Source organism: Triturus cristatus, chromosome 7, assembly GCF_964204655.1.
Source record: "Triturus cristatus chromosome 7, aTriCri1.1, whole genome shotgun sequence".
NCBI lineage: Eukaryota > Metazoa > Chordata > Amphibia > Caudata > Salamandridae > Triturus > Triturus cristatus.
In genome coordinates, this window is record NC_140590.1 from 1,650,170,982 (window position 1) to 1,650,195,460 (window position 24,479).

At 43.8% G+C, this 24,479-nt stretch overlaps 1 protein-coding gene across 2 annotated transcripts in view; it reads right to left on the bottom strand.

The window, feature by feature from the left end:
• Positions 1-16,241: 16,241 nt before the first annotated feature.
• NKAIN4 (sodium/potassium transporting ATPase interacting 4) overlaps positions 16,242-24,479 on the bottom strand; it is a 205,704-nt gene continuing 197,466 nt past the window's right edge. The window contains exons 6-7 of one of the 2 annotated variants that reach the window (XM_085619713.1): positions 22,863-22,947; positions 16,242-17,716 (exon numbers count right to left, since the gene is read on the bottom strand). In XM_085619713.1, the coding sequence (XP_085475839.1) occupies positions 17,707-17,716; positions 22,863-22,947 (95 nt within the window). In that variant the 3' untranslated portion in view covers positions 16,242-17,706. The remainder of the gene's footprint in view (positions 17,717-22,862; positions 22,948-24,479) is intronic. The other variant, XM_085619714.1, reaches the window with a different exon arrangement.

The following is a 24,479-nucleotide window of genomic DNA, read 5'->3' on the forward strand; positions in this document are numbered from 1 at the left end:
GTGTTTGATAGTGGTATAGGGCAAACTAGTGGTTTGTGTGAGAGTAAAGGTGCCATTGTGTGGCAGCAGGTGTAGAAAGATATATCAATGTGTTTTATGGTGTTGTGTAGTGTTTGCTGCACAATGCACTTCCATTAAATGCTGATACATTGAGAGACATCCTCTAAAAGAGCACCATTAAAAGTGATATTCAACTTACCATTAACTATGTGAATCATATGAATTCAATGATATTGCCTATTGTAAGACCCCAGATTACAGAGGAACTTCTGTGAATTCATGGGGATCTAGTGAACATTATAATTGCTCTAGACACCTACCGAGGACCGACACTTGATTCTTGTGGCGGCAGTCGATGGGGGAGAAAATGGGTCTCCCGTGGGGACCTGTACTGTTTAGTCTCGTAAGCTGGTCTCTAAGGTATGACATTGCGGATCTTCTGGCTACCCCTCACCTAACTCCAGGGTGATATATGTGTGCATGTCAGCATATGTAGGACCATCCCTTCTATGGGACCCATTGTTGTTCGTTTGGGTGGACACGTGTTTATGGGTTACCCTGTGTGGGGAGTAGCAGGGTTATGTCAATGCAGTTTCTTGTATCATGCGGTGGGTTATCCTGTATCCTTTATGTGGCATGCATGTACACCTTACCTGTGCTTCTCTGATCCCACAGTTTGTTATTTCCCTGGGACATAATACTTGTGTTTTATTGGTGGGATGACTAAAGTATGCATTGCCACTTGGAATGTCCACTGTATGGCTACAACGCACATGCGACAAGCGGCTCAGCAATACCTCACAAGGAGTGGTCTACAGATATCTCTGCTGCAGGAGTCGCATGTAGCTCAGGGGGAGGAGATCAAGGAAAAAAGGGGTGGTGGGGTCAGTGCTTCTGCACCATGTACTCTGGCTTCGTGCGAGGCACGCTGATTTGGATCTGGCCTGGGGTTCCAGTCCGATGCATGGAGACTGAGATAGTTCCAGAGGGTCTCTATGTGTTGGTAGAGGGGCTCGTAGATGGCAAGGCTGTCTTGTTGGGAAGCATATATGGCCCTAACAAAGGGCAACCGGCCTTTTTAGCTAAATTATCAGTGCTTCTTACCAAATGGGCTCATAACCTGTGGCTATTGGATGGGGATTTTAATTTTGTTCTCGACCCACAATTGGACTTATTACATCTGCCATTGACAACCTCTCCAGTGATCGCAGCTGGGGGGCACTTCTCCCATTGGCTCCAACATTGGTCCTTGCTAGATTGTTGGAGGTCACTGCACCCCGATTCCAGGGAGTACTCCTCTTACGCAGCTCCACATGAATGCAAAGTTCGGCTGAATTGCATACTTTGTGATCCTGCCACCAGACTACTAGCAACAGAAGCTGAATATTTGGGGAAGACCTTCTCGGATCACAATCCCCTACAACTACAACTGGAGTGGGGAGCAACATGAACCCCAGTTCCCTCTTGGTGCTTGCAACCCTCCATGCTGGAGGACCCACTGTTTCATGATACAAGAGGCATTGACCCAATGCTTGATGGATAACCGGAGAGCTTCCTCCTCTAAATTGATTGGTTGAGAAGCAATGAAGGTGGTACTATGTGGGCATTGCTTAGCGCAGTGGTGGGGGTGAGGGCAACCATACAGAAGGAATAGGCATGAGTTAAGGAGTCTCTGTGTGGTTTGGAAGCTACGGCCTGTGCTGACCGAGAGAACATAAGAGCGCTTGCTGAAGCCTTAGAACTCCATGCCCAACTTATCGAGCAACCACACCGTCCAGATTTCTGCGCGTAACAGGTGAAAATGCACTCTGAAGGAACAAGTCTGGCCGATTATTGGCTTGGCTTTTGCGTAGCACCACCCCAGTTACATCAATTACGATGATCAGGAGTCCAGGGGGCCTGGTAGGTGGTAGGCGTAGCTCACGCAGTTGCACTACGTAGAATTCCGCGGAGTTGCATAAAAACTCAGTGGAATTCCGCTGAGTTCCGCTCTGCCCTAGAAACCATAAATGAAACCTGAAAACAACTTAAAAATGTTCTTCTCAAATTGAAAGTAGCAACAACATCAACCTTAAAGGTTTGTGGCCACAAAACCATTTAAGGACAATGGCTATATCTGCAGATGTGACATCGATTATCTCCAGAAGAGGCACCTTACCAACCACATGTAGCAAAACTCTTACGAAATGTTCCCTTTTTGATTCATTCCCTCATGGAACCTTAGACTCTTGTGTTTGCCTCAGCCTCCCCTAGGTCCGACTGTACTAGAAACATGTAGATGCTGGTAACTTCGCCCCTTTTAGCAGTGGCAGTGTAGTGTGGTGTTCAGTTTGCCTACACATGCACTGCCACTAGGAGCAGAACTCGCTGCATGCAGTCTGAACAGAATTCACTGCCTGCTAGTTCGATGCGTCACCTCTGAGTGCCCCACACCCCTCTTACCTCCAAAATATGCTCCCTCTTACCTCCAAATCCACTGGGGCAGTGGGGTGGCATGGCAGTCCTGGTGGTTTGTTGCGCTCACTGCCGGTGTCGCCCATGCCTGGGGGCTCAGGGGAGGGCCTCTGGGGGCGGATGGAGGCAGCTGTTGATGTCCTGCTGCTGCTGGTGTCCTTTCCTGCCACGCAGCCTCCTGCTCCCGGCACTGCAGCTGCTTTCGGGTCAGGCCTCGAGGATAGGGAAGGCGCTGGGTCCCTGAAAACACCGCCCCAACAGTCCTGGGATCAGAGCATTGCCACTGCAGGCCGCCAGCTGGGAGGAGGAGCGTACCAAGTCCATAGAGAGGGTTTCAAGGGGAGAGGTCAGTACAGGCATGCACGGAAGGATTTGCCCAGCTCTGCAGTCTCCTACTCAGGGCCGGACTGGCCATAGTGGGCACTGGGCATTACCCCGGTGGGTGTGCCAGGGTTGGGGCCGGATTTGTGCCCCTGGGGGCCAATTTTGTTACAGGCCATTTTTGCAGCGTAGCTGCAATATCGGCCGCTGTAACGAAATCGGCAGAAACCGGCTCTGGTAAACAGCTCGGACACACCTCCAAACCCCTGGGGGGCTGGCCAAGCACTGTGCCAGGGCCTGTTTTGGGTCCCAGTCTGGCCCTGCTCCCACTCGGACTAATGTGCGCCATCCACCATGGCGAAGCAAATGAGAGGATAAGGAGGATAGTGAAATGCTCCGCTCTGTGAGCACCTTTCACCCACATCAGCCTCCTCCCCCTTTTTCAACCTTGGTACAGTCCACCTGTCCAAGCTGCTTATGTTGTGGTGGAGAATGAGCCCCAGGCTGGGAGGGAGAAAGGGGACCCAACTGAGAAGCAGCTGCTGGGTGACCCTCAAGGACGGCGAGCTGTGGCCCAAATTCAAAGAGGTGATGAACGAAATGATTGTCACCAAGAACGGCAGGTGAGCGCACTTATGTGGGCACCCTATGAGTGTGACTCCATGAATATTTAGGATAGGGTCTGCGAGGTCATGCATGTATGCATTGCTTTTAAAAACGACTTCAGACCACATCTGCTGGTTGAGTGCTTTACCCCAGTGCCATGCACATGAAGTTTCGGGTGAGGGCACTGGTGAACTCCGCTCCGTGGTGGTTGGCAGAGTTTTTGCTGAACTCCACACTCTAAGGCATAGCGTGACGAGTGAAAAACTCTGAAAACTCCACGGGCGGAGTGGAGTTCACCATCCACCCCTATCCGGTGTTAATGCATCAGGTGGGAATACATGATGCATTCACCACTCATTACCAGGCTCTGTATGACCCCCCACGATGAACCGCTGGGAAGCTACAGACCGCTTCATCGCAACGGTGGCTCTCCCTACAATTGATGCCGTGGAAAGGAATGATTTGGACTCTGCTCTCACCTTGCAAGAGGTGCTGGGAGCTATACGCGGAGCAATGACTATTAAGACCCCGGGCCTCAACAGATTTCCTATAGAATTCTACATGGCATACAAGGCCCATCTTGCCCCTAAATTGGTAAATGTTTGTCAGGTTGCCCAGGTAGAGGGACGTCTTCCGCCCACAATGCGGGAATCACTTTTGGTCTCTTTGCCAAAGCCAGACAAGTAACCTTTGGAGCTTGCCTCTTGTGGTCTGCTGTTCATGCTGGGGTCTGACTATAAGGGGCTGAGCCAGATCATAGCCGGCTGTTTATTTGAACATCTGCCATGTCTGGTGCACCCAGACCTGAACTGATTTGTGCCTGGACGTTCCACAACCCTTAATATCCATTGTTTACATCATGTGTTGGAGCTTTCCTGGATACAGTGGCCTCATGCAGCTTGCTTGATGCTGGACATGGAGAAAGCAAAAGACACACAATTGAAGGACGGAATGCAGAACAAATCAAAACATTCACCCCCAGTCAAGAGATCTGGGTTAAATCCATGATTATTTTGCTCACCATGCCACCCCAGTTTAGACCTGGCCATATGCAAATCAGTCTTGACCCTGTGCCTCATGGAAACAGTCCAGCCCGAACTGCCAAGCCAGGTCCTCCCTGGACCGGAAACAAGCATCCTAGGACCGGTTTCATGGAGAAGGCTTTCAACACGGTGGACTGGGAATATTTATTCTCAATCTTGACTGCCTTTGGCATCACAGGAAGGTTGTCGGGTCTCATTCGGATCCCCTACACCGGGGCTTCCGCCCAAGTTAAAATTGATCAGTGTATTTCACATTCTTTTCCTGTGATTATGGGGACAGGGCAAGAATGCCCTCTTTCTCCTCTCCTACTTGCTCCAGCTATGGAGCCCCAGGCGCAATGTATGAGGCAAAAGGGACAAGATTGGTGTATCCCACTGCATAGCAAGACTCATATTGTCTCCTTATATGCAGATGACGTCTTAATATACATCAGGGACATATGGGAGGGCATTACTGGCATACAGGTGTTGCGAGAATTCAGAGAGGCGTCAGGATTGGCAGTAAATTGGGCTAAATTCTGCCTATTTCCCTTACACCCCGACTGCCCCCTGCAGCTATATGAAGTTGACGCCTGCCCGGTCTGCAGGGAACCTCGTTCATTCCGCTATCTTGGGATAAACATGTATAATGAGACCCATGCTGTCATTAATGGCAACTTACTAGGGCCATAGCCTCGCTCCAACCTCAGACGCCTTTCTGGGGCAAGCTACCCTTGACTGTACAAGGCTGTGTCTCACTGCCTACATGGTGGTATTGCTAAGACTCTTATACTTTTTTCATAACTTCCTGGTCCATATCCCTAAATCCACCTTTTGGGAGCTGCACGTGGACTCGGGTAGCTTTATCTGGAATAAGGGGAGGAGGCGTGTTGCACTCCACAAACTACAATTAGCCACGGAACAGGGAGGTTTAGGACCCCCTAGCTTTGAGCTTTATTACCTGGCGGCACAGGTGCAGTGGCCCACTCGCTGGAGGGCAGGTCGTCTTACAGAGGAGCCGGGTTTTCCTGATGATTCCCAGATGGTGCATCATGCCTATCTACCAAATGCCAGGCTCCCACACATGGCGATCAATATGTTTCAAATTGCCTTTCTCAGCTTCCAATGCAGTGTACAACACATACCACGCATCCCCAGTTACTCCTCCGAGATTCCAATGGGTGCACTGGAACCCTTTGCATGCATGCTGATTAGGGTGGGGATGGAAACCCGGGAGGCAGTGGGTGTGCGCACTTTAAGTGACTTTTTCTATGATGGTGCTCTCTTGCCCTACATGCAGCTCACGGAGAGTATGAGCTTCCGGTGGGACATTTTCTGACATATAGTAGTCTTCTGGTGCTGCTAGAACGACACTGGGGTATTACAGACACTGAACCTTCTCAGCATCCCTTATATATTATGGGAGGTGGTTGTAAACGTGTTACGTGTCTTGCCTGTGCACTGGCACACACTACTCAAGACCCATTAGCGTCAACCCAAGATTGTTGGGAGGCGGATGTGGACAGAGAGTTCACACAGAAGGATTGGGAGAAAGTATACAACACCCTAGGAGAGTGTCTCAGAATGCAAAGTTCCAATATATCCAGCATTATATACTCCATAGGGCTCATCTCACTCCCGCTGACCTGCATTGAGTGTCCCAGATGTCCATCATTAGCAGAGGACCTCTTGCACATGTTCTGGACTTGTTTGAAAGTGGTGTCTCTAGGGGGATAGGTTTCTGAGGAAGGTGACTGGCCGTTCAGACCTGTGCATGATAGAGGGAGCCCTTCTGGGCCTGCTTAAATGTCCAAGGGTAGAAAAGCGAGTGCCAACTTCATTGAATTAGCTCTATAGATCACTCATCGACCTATTTCCATGCATTGGAAGGCCCAGGCTTAGCCAGGACTGTTCACTGGTGTAGGGCGACGCTTGAGTAGGGACGCGCAGAAGTGGCAGAGCATAAGGCATGAAGCGGTTTGAGGTCTACGTAAATACCCAGTTGCAGCTGACTGGGAAACGCTTCTGTCTGATTTACGCTCTTATGGTGAAAGCCTAGTTGCCTAGTGTCTCAATGCCTACTCACTGTTGTGCACTCTACTGGCTTTGCTCTGTTGGAGGTTACGCTCCTGTCCACACTGGGTTTTTGTTCCTTGTGTTGAAATGCCCTGCTGGACTATTGTCACTTCATGTATATTCACTCTGCCCATGCTGACCTATCTTAGCTGTCACTCTACAAGTATTGTATAACGTTGGGAAGCCCACATGGGCCATCTGCAGAGACTCCCTGGGGACTCATCTACTATAGCAATGGCAACTTTAAGACACCCTGTGATTGAGTATTGTCGCCACATTTTACTGTTCGTAATTTTTTTTTTGCCTGTTTGCACTGGCTGATCGAGAACTCCTGCCGGTATCGTACCCATGTCATGCTTGACTTCATTAATGTAATGGAAGCGCTGTATGGATGCAATTGTCATACGATAGAAGTGCTGCAAATTGCCCGTGTTGCTTTTGGTGAAAATAAAAATTGGTTTACAAACAAAAAAATAAATATGTGAATTAAAGGATTTTGCAAAGTTGGTTTGTTTGCTGTTAAAGCATTTTAAGACAAGCCTGACCGCTGTGGGGATAGGGGAATTTGCAATCTGTCACACATTTTAAAATCACTGTTTGTGATCGATGCTAAAGTGTCATCTGATAATTCAAGCTCACATTAGAAAAGGTGATTTATAAGAATGTATTAGTTGCAGAGAAACACCGACATCCAGGAGGCTCTCGTACTAGGTAGCAGTTGTTTTTCTACTTCAGCTCATAACATTTTACCTGGAAGTATCAGATTCCAACATGACAATCTAGCATTCCCACAAGACAACAAAACTGAAGAAAAGACCAAAACACAGCTTTCTTTCTGCGACACAACGCATAGACACATATAACACAAATAACATAACTAAACTATTGCCAATGAGCACAGAGTAAGTTCAAAGTGAGAAATAAGAAAGATATCCCAGACTCCTTACTGGCACATCCAGACTCCAGTCAACTCCTTCCACCCTGGTGGGCTTTTCCTCGTTCTCTGCTTTCATCTTGTCCTGGAACAGTCCAAATGTACATTACCTTCACCAGTACTCACCCCTGGCATTCCATTCCATTGACTTGTGATGTATTTTTGTCTAAGATCCCACTTACAACAGCATTGTTCTTTACTTCTACAATTTAAAACGGTCCCATAAATGCACACTTCCTTTATTCGCAAAAAGGAATTTCTTGACATAAAGGTTTTCACCTACCTTCCCTTGTTTTGCAACTCACCCCTTTGTTGCATCATTAAATGCTTTGTTGTGTCTCCGAAGCCTCTCTCCTTTAGCCACACAGTCATCCTGCTCCCATGTTCTTAATTTGGAACAAATATGAACTAATGTGAATCGAGCTCTGACCCTGCCAAACTCTTTGTCAGGCACACAAAAGGTGAAATTTAGGTCACAGTTTTGTGTATGTTGTGATGAGAGCAAATAGTCTTCCTCATCACTTCCCAGAGCTGACGTCTCCTCTCTACTGCATCCGGTTCATACGCTCTGCTAGTTTCATGATGGCTACACTTTTCGAAAACTCTTGCATCTCAATTGAAACAGGCTGGATACCATTAGACGTGACAATGGTTCCAGCGACATCTTCACGTGCACCTTAACTTCATCTTTCAGAAATTTCAGAACCATGCTATTGCTAGTGCAGATACCCATTTGGAATTTTACTCCACCTCAGGTTGACAAACTTTTCAGAAACAGAAAGCAAATCAAAAGGAACAATGATGTCCAGGATCACTTTGCTCAACATTCCCTCAGAGCCACTGCTGGTGCAAAGCATCTGCCCTGACAGCAGAAGCTTTTTACAACCCCGCACACTCCAGCAGTCCTTAACTACCTTCTCGACCTGATGATGTAACTTTGGCCCCCAAAACTGCTCCCCCACCCTTGCCTTGGTCGAATTTCTGCTCATGTGGCAATCTTTGGACAGATTTACAATCAAAAACCTTGTTATTTTATGTTATGTTATATGTAATTGTAAAACATCCTATCACCTGGAGGGCATCTAGACACTGTGCAGGCATGCCTAGGGTAGGTTTGTTTTTTGAAAAGCCAGGTCTTGTGGAATTCATGGAGTGGGTGAGGACCTGATGTAGGGTGGAAGGTCATTCCACACTTGTAAGAGAACACCTGTCCTCTGGATATGATGCTGTGTATACATAAGATGTGTGTGAATAGGAGTCCTGTGGAGTGGAGGTGTCTGGGTGGATGGTGGAAGGAGATGCAACTCTTCAGGTAGGTGGGATCTAAGTTGTGTAGTGCCTTAAATGCGTGTGTGGGGAGTTTGAAATTAGCCATTTGTGTAATGGGAGCCAGTGGAGCTCCCGAAGATGTGGTTTGATATGAGTTGTGTGTAGGAGGTTGAGGATGTGTCTGGCTGGCGAGTTCTGGATGCTGTGTAGTCTTCTGGTTACTGTCTTGGTGATCCAGGCATATATGGTGATCTCATAGTCCAGCTTGCTGGTAACTAAGGTGTGAGTGACAATTTTTCTAGATTTACTTGAAAGCCATTTAAAGATCTTCCTCAGCATCTTTGGGGTGTGTCAGGCATGATGCAATGACAGAATTGCCTTGTGTTGTCATGTCCAGTTTGCTGTTGAGGATGATTCTGAGGTTTGTGGCATGGGTGCTGGGTGGGGGTCCATGTTCGGCCAGCAGTTGGAGTTCCATCAGAGGAATCCACTATCCCTCCCCTAAACTCACCACCCAACAAATGCAACTCTTGTATTATAGTCCAAAAGTCGAGCTCGAATAGATTACAATATCCCATCCACCCTTTCACCACATAACCTAAAATGGTCCTCAACAATTCATCTTTCGTGTTGCCTTCAGCCCACTCACTGGCCTCTGGTAAATTCTCTGTCACAAACAAAACTTGAGGTTGCTCACCCATGACACTGGAGCCCCCACCTGCAACCTTGAAAGGCAATCAGCAGCACAGTTCCTCAACTATAATGAAGACTCTACAGTTTTATTGAACTCTGGCAACCCCTCCATCCTTTCCCTGATTTTTGGAGTATTCCTTTCAGCATCCTTACAAGCAATGATATTAAGCAATTGCCTATGAGTGGTCTTCACCAAAAAAGGAACATTTCATAAGAAAGATTTGAGGAATCACTCACGAGCTGGGCAATGCATATTGCTCAATTACCAAACTATGATCCTTCAAACCTTTAAGTTTACAGGATGCAAAAGCGACTATATTGTCTTCTTCATTCAATGTCTGGGAAAAGTAACACTGCCAAGCCCTTCCGAATAAGATGCATCATCATCACCATTTTCCGGATAATGTCAAAATGTTCCACTGTTGCCATTTCACCCTTCACGTCTTTAACCTTACAGAATGCCACTTTAGTTCACTCATATTTGGTTCCCTTCTTCAACAACTGCCTTATATTCTGGACCAAACAAGCAAAATTATGAATGAAATTAGACTAGTACTAGGTCAACCCACAGAACGATTTGACCGGATCTTTATGCAGCTGTAGGGATGCCTTGAAATTCACCTCAGCCATTTCCCACAAAGGGCTTATCCCTTCCCCCGATATTGTGAGGGCCGAATACAACACACTACCTTCTCTAAAACTGCACTTTTCTGTTTTTTGCAGTCAAACAACTCTGTTCCAAATTCTCTAACACCTGAATGAGAACCTTATAGTCTACTTGATCCTTCCCATAAACCAGAAAATGATCCTAGAAAACATAAACTGTCTCACTGCTCAAGGACCCTCTTCATCACCCTCTGAAAGCAAACTACAACAGGCATCAGCCCAAAAGACACACAACTAAATCTAACAGCTCTCAGAGGCATCATGAATGAAGTCAGTGGCCTACAGACTTCTATGACAATAACTGATAGTAGGCATCAGATAAAGTCTATCACACTGAATATTTGGGGTTTGCGTAATACTGCCATAGCCTCTGAGATGTTCAGATGTTTGCCCATGGAGCACTAGTCCTAGCACAAATGTGCTGTAGAAACACTACGACAGTAGTTGAGAGACATATTGTCCTTGATCCATGCTCCTACTGTACCTCTTATGACATTTGTACATGACGTAAGCGTATTTCACGCAACAGGATGGGTTTGTGAAATCTTTGCAAACATTGTGCTTATTATCGTGAAATACAAGGCTGTTTCACCTGCCCCTAATTAATCCAGGTCCAAGAACACCATCCTTGGCTCAAACAGCTTCAAGCTGAACTTTGGTTCTCCATCCCGCTTCTACTTCTGCACTCTCATTCATGACTCCCTGCTCAGGAGACTTCAGTACCACTGGCAATGTGTCTGAATGGTTGTTTGGAAGTCTTCCTCTTCCACCAAGTCAGGTATTTTGTGGCACTCTGTTGACTGATGCTAGGGCTGCGGGTCTGTGATGTGTTGTCATGTGTCTTTTTCCAGTTCACAGTGAAGCTTACCCTTTGATGTCACCCATGCACTATTTTCTTCGGTGTTTGCCTACGATTACTAGTCAGCGATTAAGGGGTATTTGTATACATGCTGCCTTCTGATGGGGGCTGCTGCTATTGATAGGTATGTTATGAACAGTCTTGATGACAAGTTTATGTTCATTTTGTTTAGATACTTTGTTGATGGTATAGCTGAGGCAATGTGTGTGCGATGGGGTATTGGGACATTGAGATTTCAATCTTAGATTAATGTTGATTGTATATTCGGATTCTTGATGTACCGCAATGATATCTGGCAATTTATAATGTCTCTTGTATTGATTCACTTGCTAGTGTTCTGAAGTTTAAAATGGGTCTGATTCCGCCTTCAATTTTTAGCACTGACAAAAACAAAATCCCTGTCTTTTTCCTGAAATAGAGAAAGTAAAAGTGTCAGGAAGCAATTCTGTGAGAAAATTATAATGGAAGCGAGCAACTCAAATAGCTGAGAGAGTTGACAGAAATCCTCAGCTCTAATAGCATTGCTGCTCAGTTTTCCCTAGAAGGTCATACCTGACCTGAAAGAAGAAGCTGAGCCTCCTGCTGAAGTCTCAACCTTGTCGAGAGCCCCTCCTGCAAGATGTATGCATCATAGCACCACGATTGTCAAGTCGCGTGAGTGACAAGGTGTTTTGTTCTGACAGAACCAATCAAATTGCTGAGTGCACATTTCTCAGGTAAGTGTCCTAGTGCCTGTATATATGTGACACAAATAAAACTTGGATTATCGTTTTCAATTATGGGAAACATTTTTATGCGGGATATACTTTTCCCCTTGTTATTCAACATCTACATAAGACTGCTGGACCAGATCATGTCCTATTAACACCAACACTAACACATGTATGCAGAAGGTATCCATGTAGATAATCAAATGGACCTCTGCCAGAACATCACTGCCAGTCTGACACCCGTCCACTGTCCCATCCCTCGCTCCTTTTCACTTCATCTTCACGCCAAGGAGCACTGACATAACATGGTCCACAACTCCAGCATCCAAAGCACTCCCAAAGAGTAGCTCCTTACTCTTTCAATTGTTCTTCATATCCTTGTCAGAGAAATGACTGTATATAACTGAAACTACAATACAAAACTACACACTGCTTTTGCTCTGGAAGATGTCCTCGTGTGAATACTGTTTTTTTGCAAAGGAGTATAGTGGCAGAAAAAAAGTCTTCCATGTAACTTCAGCCACTTGTCAACAATTTCCCCATGCAAATCTGAGCTAACCTCTGCTTTCACGGTAACCTAGAGTAAACTGCAGACATTTAAGAAAAGTAGCGTGCTTGAAGGTTTTATCACACAAGGTGAGGGAGATCCCAATTTGTGGCCTACATGTTGCTCATTGTATTGTGCTTTTCCTATGCCTATACAATTGTATTGTTTCTCTCATGTTAGTTTGCGCTGATCCCGTAAGCATTGTATATGTGAGTGAATGCCTTTCTTAGCTTGATCTAGTGCAGGGATCGCCAACCTTTTTTGGAGTCAGAACTACTTCTGATCAGTGAAAATCATTGTCAGCTACTGAAGGCCAAGCAAATCGCGTATTGTTACCTCTCACCCCCATGCCCAGCTTCATTGACTTTAAGCCTAATGTCCTTAAAGCCAGCTACTATGGTTTGAACTAAATACTTTGGCTAGGGGCACTATGACAGGGTTGCCATGAGTGTGAGTGTGAGTGAGAGCGTGGTCTTTGGAGATGTATGAACATGTGTGCGTATGTTGAGATATATGTGTATAGATGACTAAGAGCCTGTGCAGTGTGTAACTGCGGCATAGGACATAACTTTCACCATATGTGACACTGTGACATGTGTAACACAAACATGCAACCATTTTTTTTTAAATGGAAGAAATGTACAGTGCAGAAAAATGTTCGGCATAAATATTCACAATATGGAACTTTTTTCTAAACTTTAAATTTCTCCCACTTAAAATAGTGGCTTTATTTTTCAGTTATAAATATGGCATCGTGTCTACCAGACCCTGCGATTAAGATGCCTACTGTGTGTAAAGGAGACACTTTAAAATGAGAGAAAATTAAACTGAAGAGTTAACTGTATATGGATTTTATGAAACTCCTCATTTAAAATTTCACCCATTTTCAAGTGTACCATTTACAAACAGCAGGCATCTTCCTGCTAGTGGCCTGTAAACATGGTGCCATATTTATAACAGAAAAATATAGCCATTTGTTTAAATGGGAGAATTTAAAGGGAAGAAACATGTATCATAAAACATTAAGACGTAGTTGGCTTAATTAAAAGTGGAGAAAAACATTAAGACCTAATGTTTCTTGAAAATATTTTTCTTCACTTTAAATTTCTCCCATTTAAAAATAATGACTGTATTTCTCAGTTATAAATATGGCACACTGTCTACTGGCCACTGGGAGGAAGAGTCCTGTTGTTTATAAATGCATCATTGAAGTGGAAGAAAATGAAAATGAAGAGTTAACTTAATCATTATGATAACTTTTGATGTTATATTTCTCCAGTTTAAAAGCATTCAGAAACATCATTTTGTGCTCATGCTCCAATATTAAGTTGACAAGGACTTTTATTTAAGAGTAAAATACTGCATTGTTTCAGTTCTTCACCTCTGTGCCACAGCCAAGGTCATAAATCTGACTGAGCAATGTCTGCAGCCTGAGTGATAACAATGTAACCACAGCTTTCCCTTAACTTTGAAAGGAAATGTAACCCTATGCTTGTTTAAAAATGAACTCAAGGCTACAAGCTACTCTGAAGATGCCTGCCAGCTGCTGGGGCTGAAGACACCTGATCTAGTTAATACTATGAAATTCTTGTGGGTAATAAGAAAGAGCATACCTTTTTAAGTATCTTTCTTGCTGTTTTTTTTTTTGCAGTGTTATATAGCACAAACTTAACCCGAAGTTATTGAAGACTTCACATGTGCACCAGTTACATTATACAATGGCATTTTTTTTGTTGTTGTTGCAGGCACAGGAAGATTATGTATTTTGCCCAGAATAACAGGATGTTGAGCAGACACAGTGACTCAAACCTGGTTCCACAGATCGAAAGTAAGCAGCTTTGGACGTTACACCACATCCAGTGTCAAAGCAGGAATGCGCCATTTTTCTACAGACATATACCTATACAAATTGTGAGTTTGTCTAAGTGCGTATACAAGTATGTGAGAAAGTGAGATTGTGGGTGAATGTATGGGTGAATGTATAAGGAAGCCACTACACTTCAGGGCATCACAGACATTGTTGTCATTCTTGAACTTTTCACCTACAAATCACTGATTTCAGGTACACATATTGCCATGGTTCATATATATTTTTTAAGTATAGCAAACCTATAAATATGTCTATATATATATATATATATATATATATATATATATATATATATATACACATAAGCGACCTCGAGCGTGCTGGAGTCTGTCCATACTGTGAGGCAGACATGTGGTGGTGATATATATATATATATCACCACCACACATCTGCCTCACAGTATCGACAGACTCCAGCACGCTCGAGGTCGCTTTTTAAATGCCGTTTATTAACTAACTTTTTTTGCGTTTGAACAGCCGTGGCTGCCTTTGTCAAACCAGTAGAAGTTGCCATCTTACTGACTTATCTATACGTGTTCCTGGGTTTTCCACAAGTAACTTAAAGTGACAGTACATGAAAATATAACTTTGTGCAAAAATTTAAAGTGACATGTGCATAACGCCATTTTCCTAAATTAACACCTTCCATACATTTCGGAATAAAACCATTAGAACAATGTCATTAAGGGTTTTATGTATAGCAATTAACTCTCATTTAACCTGAGGGTAAAACTCCTTCTCTATGAATGCGGAAGCTCTCTTGCTGTGTCCAATTTGGGGCAAGTACCCAATGCACCCTCTGGTATCTGAACATTTGTGTTCCTTTGTAATCATACAAATGCATTACACACACCTAGGGCATGCGTCCCTTTAATTGCATTGTAATATCCAATTTTTTGCATGATATTTCTCCCTCAGTAACGCTATACTTAAAAACCACTAACTTGGCGAAAAATTCAGAAATTATATACCACAACCAAAATTCATAATACAACCCTGTGAAACTTTCATGAACAATGTATTAAAATGAATTAACAAAGTTTGGCTGGAGCTGGGAAACTCTTCTACAACTATGGCCATAGTCATAAACTCATTCCGAATAAATCTCATTCTGTTATTCAAAAAGCTTTAAAGACTTTCAACATTAATACTCATAACTGAAAACTGGGAATTTAACAACAGAAGCACATCAATTGTTGATTTTACAGATGGACATGAAGATCTTCTTCAGTATTGAGGCCTTGCGGACTTTTTGTATTGAATCTTAAGATGTAACGTGATTCTAGCTGATATATAAAATAACTTTGATGATATCTTGGCACTACATATTTGATTCATAAGATCCTGGGAGCGTACCATTCAAAGTAATATGAGACAACGGAGGGGTAGGGGGCCTCCTTGCTAGCTGTGTCCTATTGTGTCAATATTCTCCTTCACCCTAGGACTCTGTGGATTGATGTACTGGAGCTGAAAGTGAATAGGTTTACAAAAAGAGTATGGAACAGTTTTTGCTAAGAGGTGGAAGGTTGAAGACTTTACTAGAAGATATATGTTCTTCGGATAGTAAGGAAAGAATGGTAATATTCCTACCTATTTTAGATAGAGTTAGAAGCGGCCTCAACTGTCTTAATATTTTGTAGACTATAATGTAGTGTGGTTTTGTAGATAGTGTAAAAGTTTACTAAAGAATAGAATTAGAAATTTCTGTCAGGTTTCAGGGGGATTTGTGATATACCCGATTGCTGTGACACCCAGATAACTGTGCACTTCTATTTACATGATAAGTGATTCGGCATTCATTCACTACTGATTTTCCAATACATTAGTTGCACTTTTCACATTTATACTAATTACTATTTTCTAGTTCAATATAACCCATTTTTCCACATTTCATAGTTAGTGTTTTTTTTGTTTAATCCCTGCCCGTTTCTTGGGCCACATTTCCTGTTGGGTTGTGGGCCCCCAAGCAGGCCCCACGAGGAATGTTCTTACATGCACTTCAATCTTTGGTGATTTGAGCATTCCACGAATACATTGATTTGCCTGTGCATTCATAATGGGTTTTTTCGTACTCCATGACATCACTGGTGAGAAGACTGAGCAGCCCTGTGTAAAATAGCCACGTACATCAAACAAAAAGACAGAGATTTCTGGACAAAGTTAGGTCAAAATAACAAAGCAAACTTTTAAAAATAACCACAACTTTCAAATACAATACATCAAAAAAATCTTTTTTATTAGACTGTTGATCATTACTAGGCTGGTTAAATAATTACCACTAGCACTTTCCAAACGAAGATGAACTACTGAGTTTCCTTTAGAAGTGGCAGAAATGTTATAGTCTTTTGTCTATGTCTATCATCTTGTAATGTGCTTTAGTAAAGAATATTTTGCATGAATGTGTTAGTTCATTGGTTGTCATCACTGACAGAAATAAAGTGATTTAAAACAAGTCCCCACCTATTCCCAAGTGACTCACTTGTCACTGGGAGTTTTATGCCCACCCCTTAACCCTCCCATTGGTATTCAGAGATCTTGTGGCATACCTACAAGGCTGTGATTAGGCTTTAGTGTCACAGTGCCTTCTTTCCAGAATACGGTAGCTTCAGCTCTCACAATCTGTGGAAGGCTACCCATGCAGTGATGGGTTGCTCGCGGAGATTCATGGTCCTCTGCGTGGCTACTGGATAGTCCTGCTTCTGAGGCTCAAAGCCCCACATTATCGTCTATCAAATACAGAAGCCTTCAACATCATCTCTGCATGTCCTGGCGGGAGTCGAGTAGCCCAACTTACTCAATACACATGCTTTTCAAATCTCTGAGGCTTCAAACATAGCATCCAACATTAGATGACAAATCAAACAAGAAAACATGTATGGAGTGTGAACTGTGAAGTTGTGACATGGACATTTAAAAAACTGTACATTCTTTTAACACTGTGGATCCAACCTTTTACTTTTTTGTACTGAAAAAGTCTGTGTGAAAGGGTGCCCAAAGTAGGATATGATATAGGAGTGACTACAACTACTGATGGCCAATGGAGGTTCTCTGCCATGGCACATATTGCGTGAGAACCAAATTGTGCTTTTAGAACTTCCCCCGTGCCATGAGTCCACTTGGATTAGGGCTTGGGTGAGTGCCCTGGTCCCCCATAGCTCCAAAGACGCCGGCTTCAGAAGGTGGGCAATGATGTTGGCTCCTTGACCATCATGGACAATGGTCCCATGTGCACCACCTTTGTCTACAGTGGTACAAGACAAGATGGTGAAAATGAATGAGTAAGCTGTGAATGTCTTTAAAGCCATTGAAAGAATGTCCATAGTGTTTGTCTTCTGTACCACAATCTTGTGTCCGACTAGTATCCAGGTGGACGGAGGGTCTCATGTGATGAGTAAGAGTGACAGTCCAATCGCTGCCATTTCCCCTGGCAATGCATCAATCATATGGTCATGGTGGGCGTTATATTCCCCACCCATGTCTGTCAATTGATCAAAGTAGTGCCTGTCGTCTTCACAGGCCCATTCATGTGGTCCAAAAATGAGGTGTATCTCTTTTAAATTTCTTACATTTTCTTTGCGCTGCTTTATTGACTTCACTTGAGAAGAACATTGTCACCGGTGAGAAGTGCTTCTCCAATGGATGCATGAAGGGCACTCATCTCAAGCAGGGATGGGTTTCATTTACGCAGGCCTACAGGGTTTAAGGTGGAGGGAAGAGAGAGAGAATGTCAAGTAAGTTAGAAATCCACAACCACACATAAAATCAAAATGGCTGTTCCCCAGGACCAATTAGGAATCAATAGAGTGCTGGAGATGTCATGTCTGACTGCGCAATAATGGAAAATGTGTAGGCCGACTAGATTGAGCTCTGACTCCATTAATGAGGGATTTGTGAGGGGCAAAATACTCAGTCCTCCATATCTGGTACAAATGTTACTTTTCTGAATGCTACCTCTGTAATGGGGGTGGAATGTGGCCGTCATGTTGTGTGAGTTGCTCAGTGGGTGGGTGTGCGCTCCTCAGTCGGTGCATGATTCTGACTCCATAAGAGTGACGTCCGCGTGGGGTCAACACTGAATCTTATTAATGCATTATGGTCGCAGCACTTGTATAAAAGAATGGTCTCAACCCCTAATCAATACTATCAGTTCTCATCAGGAAGAACTGTTCTCTTGGAATTGCACGTCAAAGAGTCTTGACGTACTTCTAGGTGCCTACTACACAGCATGCTTTGGAGACTGAATAAGGTCACTGGTCAACATGTGTCATAACACTAAACACAACAGGTGCATGCCGAACTAGCTTAAATGCAGCAATTGTGTGCAAAAGGCAGTCTACAGAACAGTTCATGCTGCAGACAAGCCTAAAAGCATCCTGAAAGAACTATACTCTTTTGGGCCAGGTCCCTCTCCCACGCTTGCGAAATTCCCATAGGTCACTGTGAATGGGCCGTATTGTAACTTCCATATTAACTGTTCTGACCCAGATGGGTGCAGAAGTGGAACAGACTGTGCATTTATTTTAATTAAGCTAATGAGGGTCACAAGGTAATTCAAAGTAAATTGGTTCTGAGCTCAGGCCAAAAGGACAGACCTTCACAAAGAGGCATCATTAGATCATAATCGACTTTAAATCACAAACAAACAAAGGGATGTGATGGAGCAAGTAATATTTGACTAACATTTATTATGGAAGAAAGACACAACGGACTGAGCAGAGAGAGAGGGAAAGAGCGAGACATAGAGATAAAGAGTGTTTTAATTAGATATGTCTGGAACTGGAGAATGTGAAAGAGTGCAAAACAAAGAATTAAAGAAGAGAGAGTGCACAAGAATCGAAAGGGAGATAGAGAGAGAATGAAAGAAAAGTGAGGGGAGAACGAAAGAGAAAGGGAGACGTGGGTGGAAAAGAATAAGAAATGGTGGGAGGGTGTGAGAGCAGAGGAGAGAGAAAGACGGGGAGACAGAGGGAGAGAAGGGAAAAAAAGCAGACACTGGGGGACAATTAGGAAAAGAAATGAAGGGAGCGCAAGATTGAGATAAGTGGAGAGAGTGGGGAAGATGGCTAGAAAGAGAGGCAAGAAAGGGCAAGAGAGATAAATACAGACGAAGAGACAAAGACTAAGGGCCATATGTAGGTAGCCTAATACCGGTCGGTAACGGCCGATTTTCGGTAAATATCCCGTTACCGACCGGTATTTAGGCTTTTGCTATGTAGGGGGAACATTTCAGGATTCGGTAATTTTACCGATTCGGTAAATACCGAATCCTGAAATGAGATGTAGGTGACACTCAAATGAGTGATGTGTAGGGAAAATAATTCGGTATTTAGCACCAAATATATGTTGGTGCTAAATACCGAATTCATTGCAAAAAGCAATATTTTGCTGGACTAACAGTGCCATGTGGCAGACATACATGCCCTTAGGGCATGTATGTGCGCCACATGTGCACACATGCAGGAATCAGGGGTGCAACAGGGTGTCAATGTGACACCCTGCCACCCTTGAATGTGCTCCCCCATTACCGAATCGGTATTTACCGATTCGGTAATGAGGCATACCTTCCCATTGATTCCTATGGGCCTCCAGGCCCATAGGAATCAATGGGAAGGTATGCCTCATTACCGAATCGGTAAATACCGATTCGGTAATTACCGAATTTCTCCGATTCGGTAATATTTACCGAATGATTACCTACATACGAGTTACCACTTCTTAAATACCGAATCGGTAAAGTTCGGTATTTAAGAAGTGGTAACTTGTATGCTACCTACATATGGCCCTAAGACACCTAGAAAGAGATCTAGGGGCATATGTATAAAAAAACAGATTTGAGAGTCCTTAATAGCGATTTTTTGCTAATCACTATTAAGGACTCGCAAACTGCTATGTATGTAGGAATCGCAATAATAATTGCGATTCCTACGCATTCCTTAATCGCAACTCGCAAATAGCGAGTCCCCATTAAGGAATCCCTTCCCATTCATTCCTATGGGCCAATAGGCCCATTGAAAAGAATGGGAATTGCGTGCGCAAATTGCGAGTACCAAATAGGTACTTGCAAATTGCGCACGCAATTTAAAAGGTGCAAGGGTTCCAAAAGGACACCCCTGAAATGTGCATGTGGGCACATGTGGCACAGGGTATGTATGTGTGCCACATGGCACTTTGATAAAAGCAAAATTGTGCTTTTTTCCAGGAAATCGCAAATTACCACCAACTAGAAGTTGGTGGTAATTTGCGATTCTTTACAATATCACAATTTGCGATGCCTACTACCATAGCATTTAGGGAATCACTCATTGCGATTCTCTAAATGCATGCGCAAAATAGGGTATCGCAATTTTTGCGTTTCCTTATTTTGCAAGTAGGTTTTTGCCTGCCTACATAGCACACAGCTAAATTGTGATCGCAAACGCTGAAATTCTGCGAATTTCAGTGTTTGCGAATGCAATTTAGCTTGATACATCTGGCCCCAAGTGTATGAGAGAGAGAGAGAGAGAGAGAGAGAGCGAGAGCAGTAAAAAAGAGAGAGAAAGAGAGACCGAAGGGCAACAAAATATGGGGAAAGGCCAGAGAGAGGGAGAAAGAGAACTAATGAGCAAGAAAATCAGTTTACGAGAAAGGGTGACAAAAAAGAGCAAGATAATGACAGGTTAAAAAAGGAAGTGGACATGAACATATGGAGAAAAAGAAAAGAGAGATACACTGAAGAGTGAGAGAGAGCAAGCAGACAGGCAAACGACATGCCAAATTATATTCGACTGAAACATGTCGATCTCCGGAGGTGCCTACTTGCCCAGAAGTAAGATAGGAATGTGAAAGATGTGCAAGGCCTATGAAAATAGGACTCAGAGACATGCGTTCTGTGGACCTGCCCCTAAGCCTTTGAATTCCCTGTCCCTATGTAAGGAAGGACCTACGAGGGACACAATCAAGGCTGAACTCAAAGCATTCTCAGCCGGGAAGGCCAGAATAGACCAATGTCCGTGCTCTCCTGCAGGGCCCACCTTTTTTTAAAGCCACGATAATGGTCCTTCGAGGAGCCTCGATGCAGTTTGGAGTACAGGGTTTTAAGTGTAGCATTGCTCTTGGACACCTGCAAGGTCACATGTGAAACAAATTTACACTGGGTCTACACTTATGAGCCCATAATCTAAATTCTGACTAATTGGTACCATTTGTGATAAGTTTACCACTGATTCCTTATGAGCCATGCTCAACTCATCTCAGAGTATAGCGTGACTACCTTATTTTATCTAGGAGGTTCTTGCATGGTGGGGATACTAAACTGGTGCTGGTGTTTGACCTTTTCTTCCTCCCTGATACTTAAATCTCCTCTTGCACATTTGTTTACGCAGTAATGAGGATGGAACATCAAGTGGCTACAATATTGTGGCCAAAATATTGAAGACCAAACTTTTGAGTAGGTAATTGCCTATAGGTACGTATAGATTTACTAATCTTAACACAACATCTACCTACCTTGATGAGATGTGTATAGCATCAAGGTGCCTAGATGTGGAGTTAGGTGTAGAAAATCTAAACATACCTGGCGTTGTTTTAGTCCTCGAAATTTTTGGGCAATAAATTGTGGTCACTCGATATTCCATCCTCGATAATCTGTATCTACACCTGCTTGCAACAATCCACGTATGGCTACGCACCACTGTGAAGCCCACAGAGTCTGGTTTTCTTTTCATAATAATAGTAGGCAGGGCTTTAAGTGGGATGAAAAAACTGGAGGGTCTCTCAAAGGGGCGTGGCCAATGCAATTAAGGGCGTGGATTAAAACACAAAAGCTAACAATCTGTGTTTAGCGTAGTGTGCCGCCGGAATTGTACTTTGCCGTTTCTGTGATTGCATCTAGATATGTGATACAACAAGTAACATCATACTTACAACCAGTTAGGACTATTGGCTTTGTCAATGGTTCTTAGTTTTATAAGCTAAATAAGCAGCAACTATGGCTTGCATAAAATATTGAAGAAGGTTCCACTTAAAGTCCTGGTGACACCACGACAATGTTGCTGCTCCTTAGTTTCAAAAAGAGAAGGGAAACCCAGAGAGAAATTACACTCTTTAAAGGATTTTCCGTCCCCTTCAACGCTCACCTGCCGTGCGGTAACTTCTCCACTAGTGAGAAGTGAGCAGTGTGAGCAGTGAGCAGTGTTAGCACGCGCACATCGATGTGCCTGCTGTCACTGCAGTCAGGAAAAAAACGGACTGCCTGTGCCAGGGCACAAAGCAGAGCCCGATAGAGACCCATTTCAAGGCCCCCTTAAAAAAACTGCCGATGCTCAGACCCGGTGAGACCCGGCCCACTTAAAGCTCTGATATTAGGGAAATAAAAGATAAATAGACGGATGGAATGAAAGGGCAAAATAATGGGGGAGTGTGACCGAGTGTGAAGTACGAGGTGAGAAAGGGACAGAAAATAAGAAGTGACTGAAAGTGAAGAATCAAGAGGGTGAAAAGAGTATAAATAGGTCACGGTGCGAGGGAACACAAGCAGCAGGAAGCGAAGGCTAATGCACTATGCAAATAACACATGATAGATGTCAAAGTAAAAAGTAATGAGTGACAACAAAAAAACAAAGCGAAGGTTTGGTGACTGATAGATGAGAGAAAGGGAAGGAGATATACAGATTCGAATGCTGAAAGGTAATAAGGAACGGCTAGGCCCAACTCACAGATTACTTTCCCTGGTTAATGCAACTGCAACACATAAGGTATTAGTGCAGAACTGCTGCTCCACGGTGCATTGGCTCACACGCCCTATGACTACTACTACTACTACACCCAACAGCACGGCCTTGTGGGTTGAGATACTTACAAGTATGTCTGCTTGAACAACAGGTTGTTGTGTTTTTCATTGACATGGTACATGGGGAATGGGTCAAATCCACCAATGAAATCAACTGAAAGAAATCAACAGCCATATAAAATAAAAAAATAAAAAAATGGGATGGGATGAGGGCGGACATGAGATGCAAAGTAACCAAAATAAAGGTATTCAACAATACAGAAATGACTTCATACGGTTCATGAAATTAACTAAAGAGTTTCCCCCGGTTTCTAAAGACTGCAGGCTTAGAAGACGAGCCACTTCACATCTCCCCATACACGGCACGAGGGCTGTTTTTGTAGAATATTAATTTCCTAATCCAGTAACGACCTGTCATTCACCAACTGGCCACTGGGTGTCACGCGTGCGCCACACTGGCTGCTCAAACATTTTCTGAATATTGACAGTTCATTGAATGAATAAGCAAACGTATGGCCTATCGCATAATGGGCCCCAACCATAAAACTCGGAATTGACAGAACAAGGCGTAAACAGAAGGAGGCAGTCCTTGCTAGTTCCGACATGTTTTGTTTAAAATTCATGCATTAACTAGGAAATTCCGACTTACGTGTTTGTGCTTTAGACACAGTGCAGGCAAAAAGCACGGGTACACTTCCTATCATGATACGACCCCCGATGGCTACATCAAAGGTAAGGGGTTGAACTTTGCAACTGCACATTATGGACATGAAAACAAGGAAATGCAAGTGTCCTTTGGCCCATTAAGGCCTCAGCTGACAAAAGGAAAGTATATGTAATTTGACACCAGGCGCCCCATCACTGTTCGCTGCATTCTGCGCTGTTTGTTCAATGTGGGAGGCAGAGGTGGGCGACCCACTGAGCGTGAGAGTCACGCTGAAGCCTGATACCCGGCTCTGGCTCAGCTCGAGGCCCTCTTGGACCCCCGAACCCAAAACTCACAGAGGTATAGCTCCCCGTTTAGAGGCTGAATAACATAAGGTGAAAGCACAAAGCCTGGGGTCAATCCTGAGATAAATATTTTATTCCACCGACCCTCCCTTTTTCTTCATTATTACATTTGAGAGCACCTTCAACTACATGAGTTCAGGATTGTGCGCTCTACAGCAACCTCTTATTATGTTTTAATAACTAAAATGTTGTGCCATATACAATAAGAATCTAGGCCATATATAAGATGCACATGACAACGAACTTGCCGTTTCTTTCACAAATGGCATTGTCATCAGGGTGGGGAAGGTGGCAGGAATATTTTTAGTTCCATGTTTAAAAACTTTTAAATTACTTTAAATAATTATCTTACAATGCAATGATATAATCGTTTTGAAAATAAATGCTTCCGCATGTGAGTTTTTGAATTTTGAAGAGACTTTATCATATTTTTACATGATGTTTGTTGCGTAATTCGCATACCAACTATTTACAGGGCTCGGCGTATGCACAGGCTCTGAGGGCCAAGCCTCTGGTTTGGCTGTCCTTGCTACTTTACTGGCTCACCCACACCTAGAGTTAGAAAACTGTGCTCAGTGTGTAACTTAAGCATGCGCTGTAGCTGCTGGGGCTTGTGCCAGCTGTTCTTGTGGGAGTAACTGGCACCAATGTTGGCAATGCTGTCTCACTTTGATG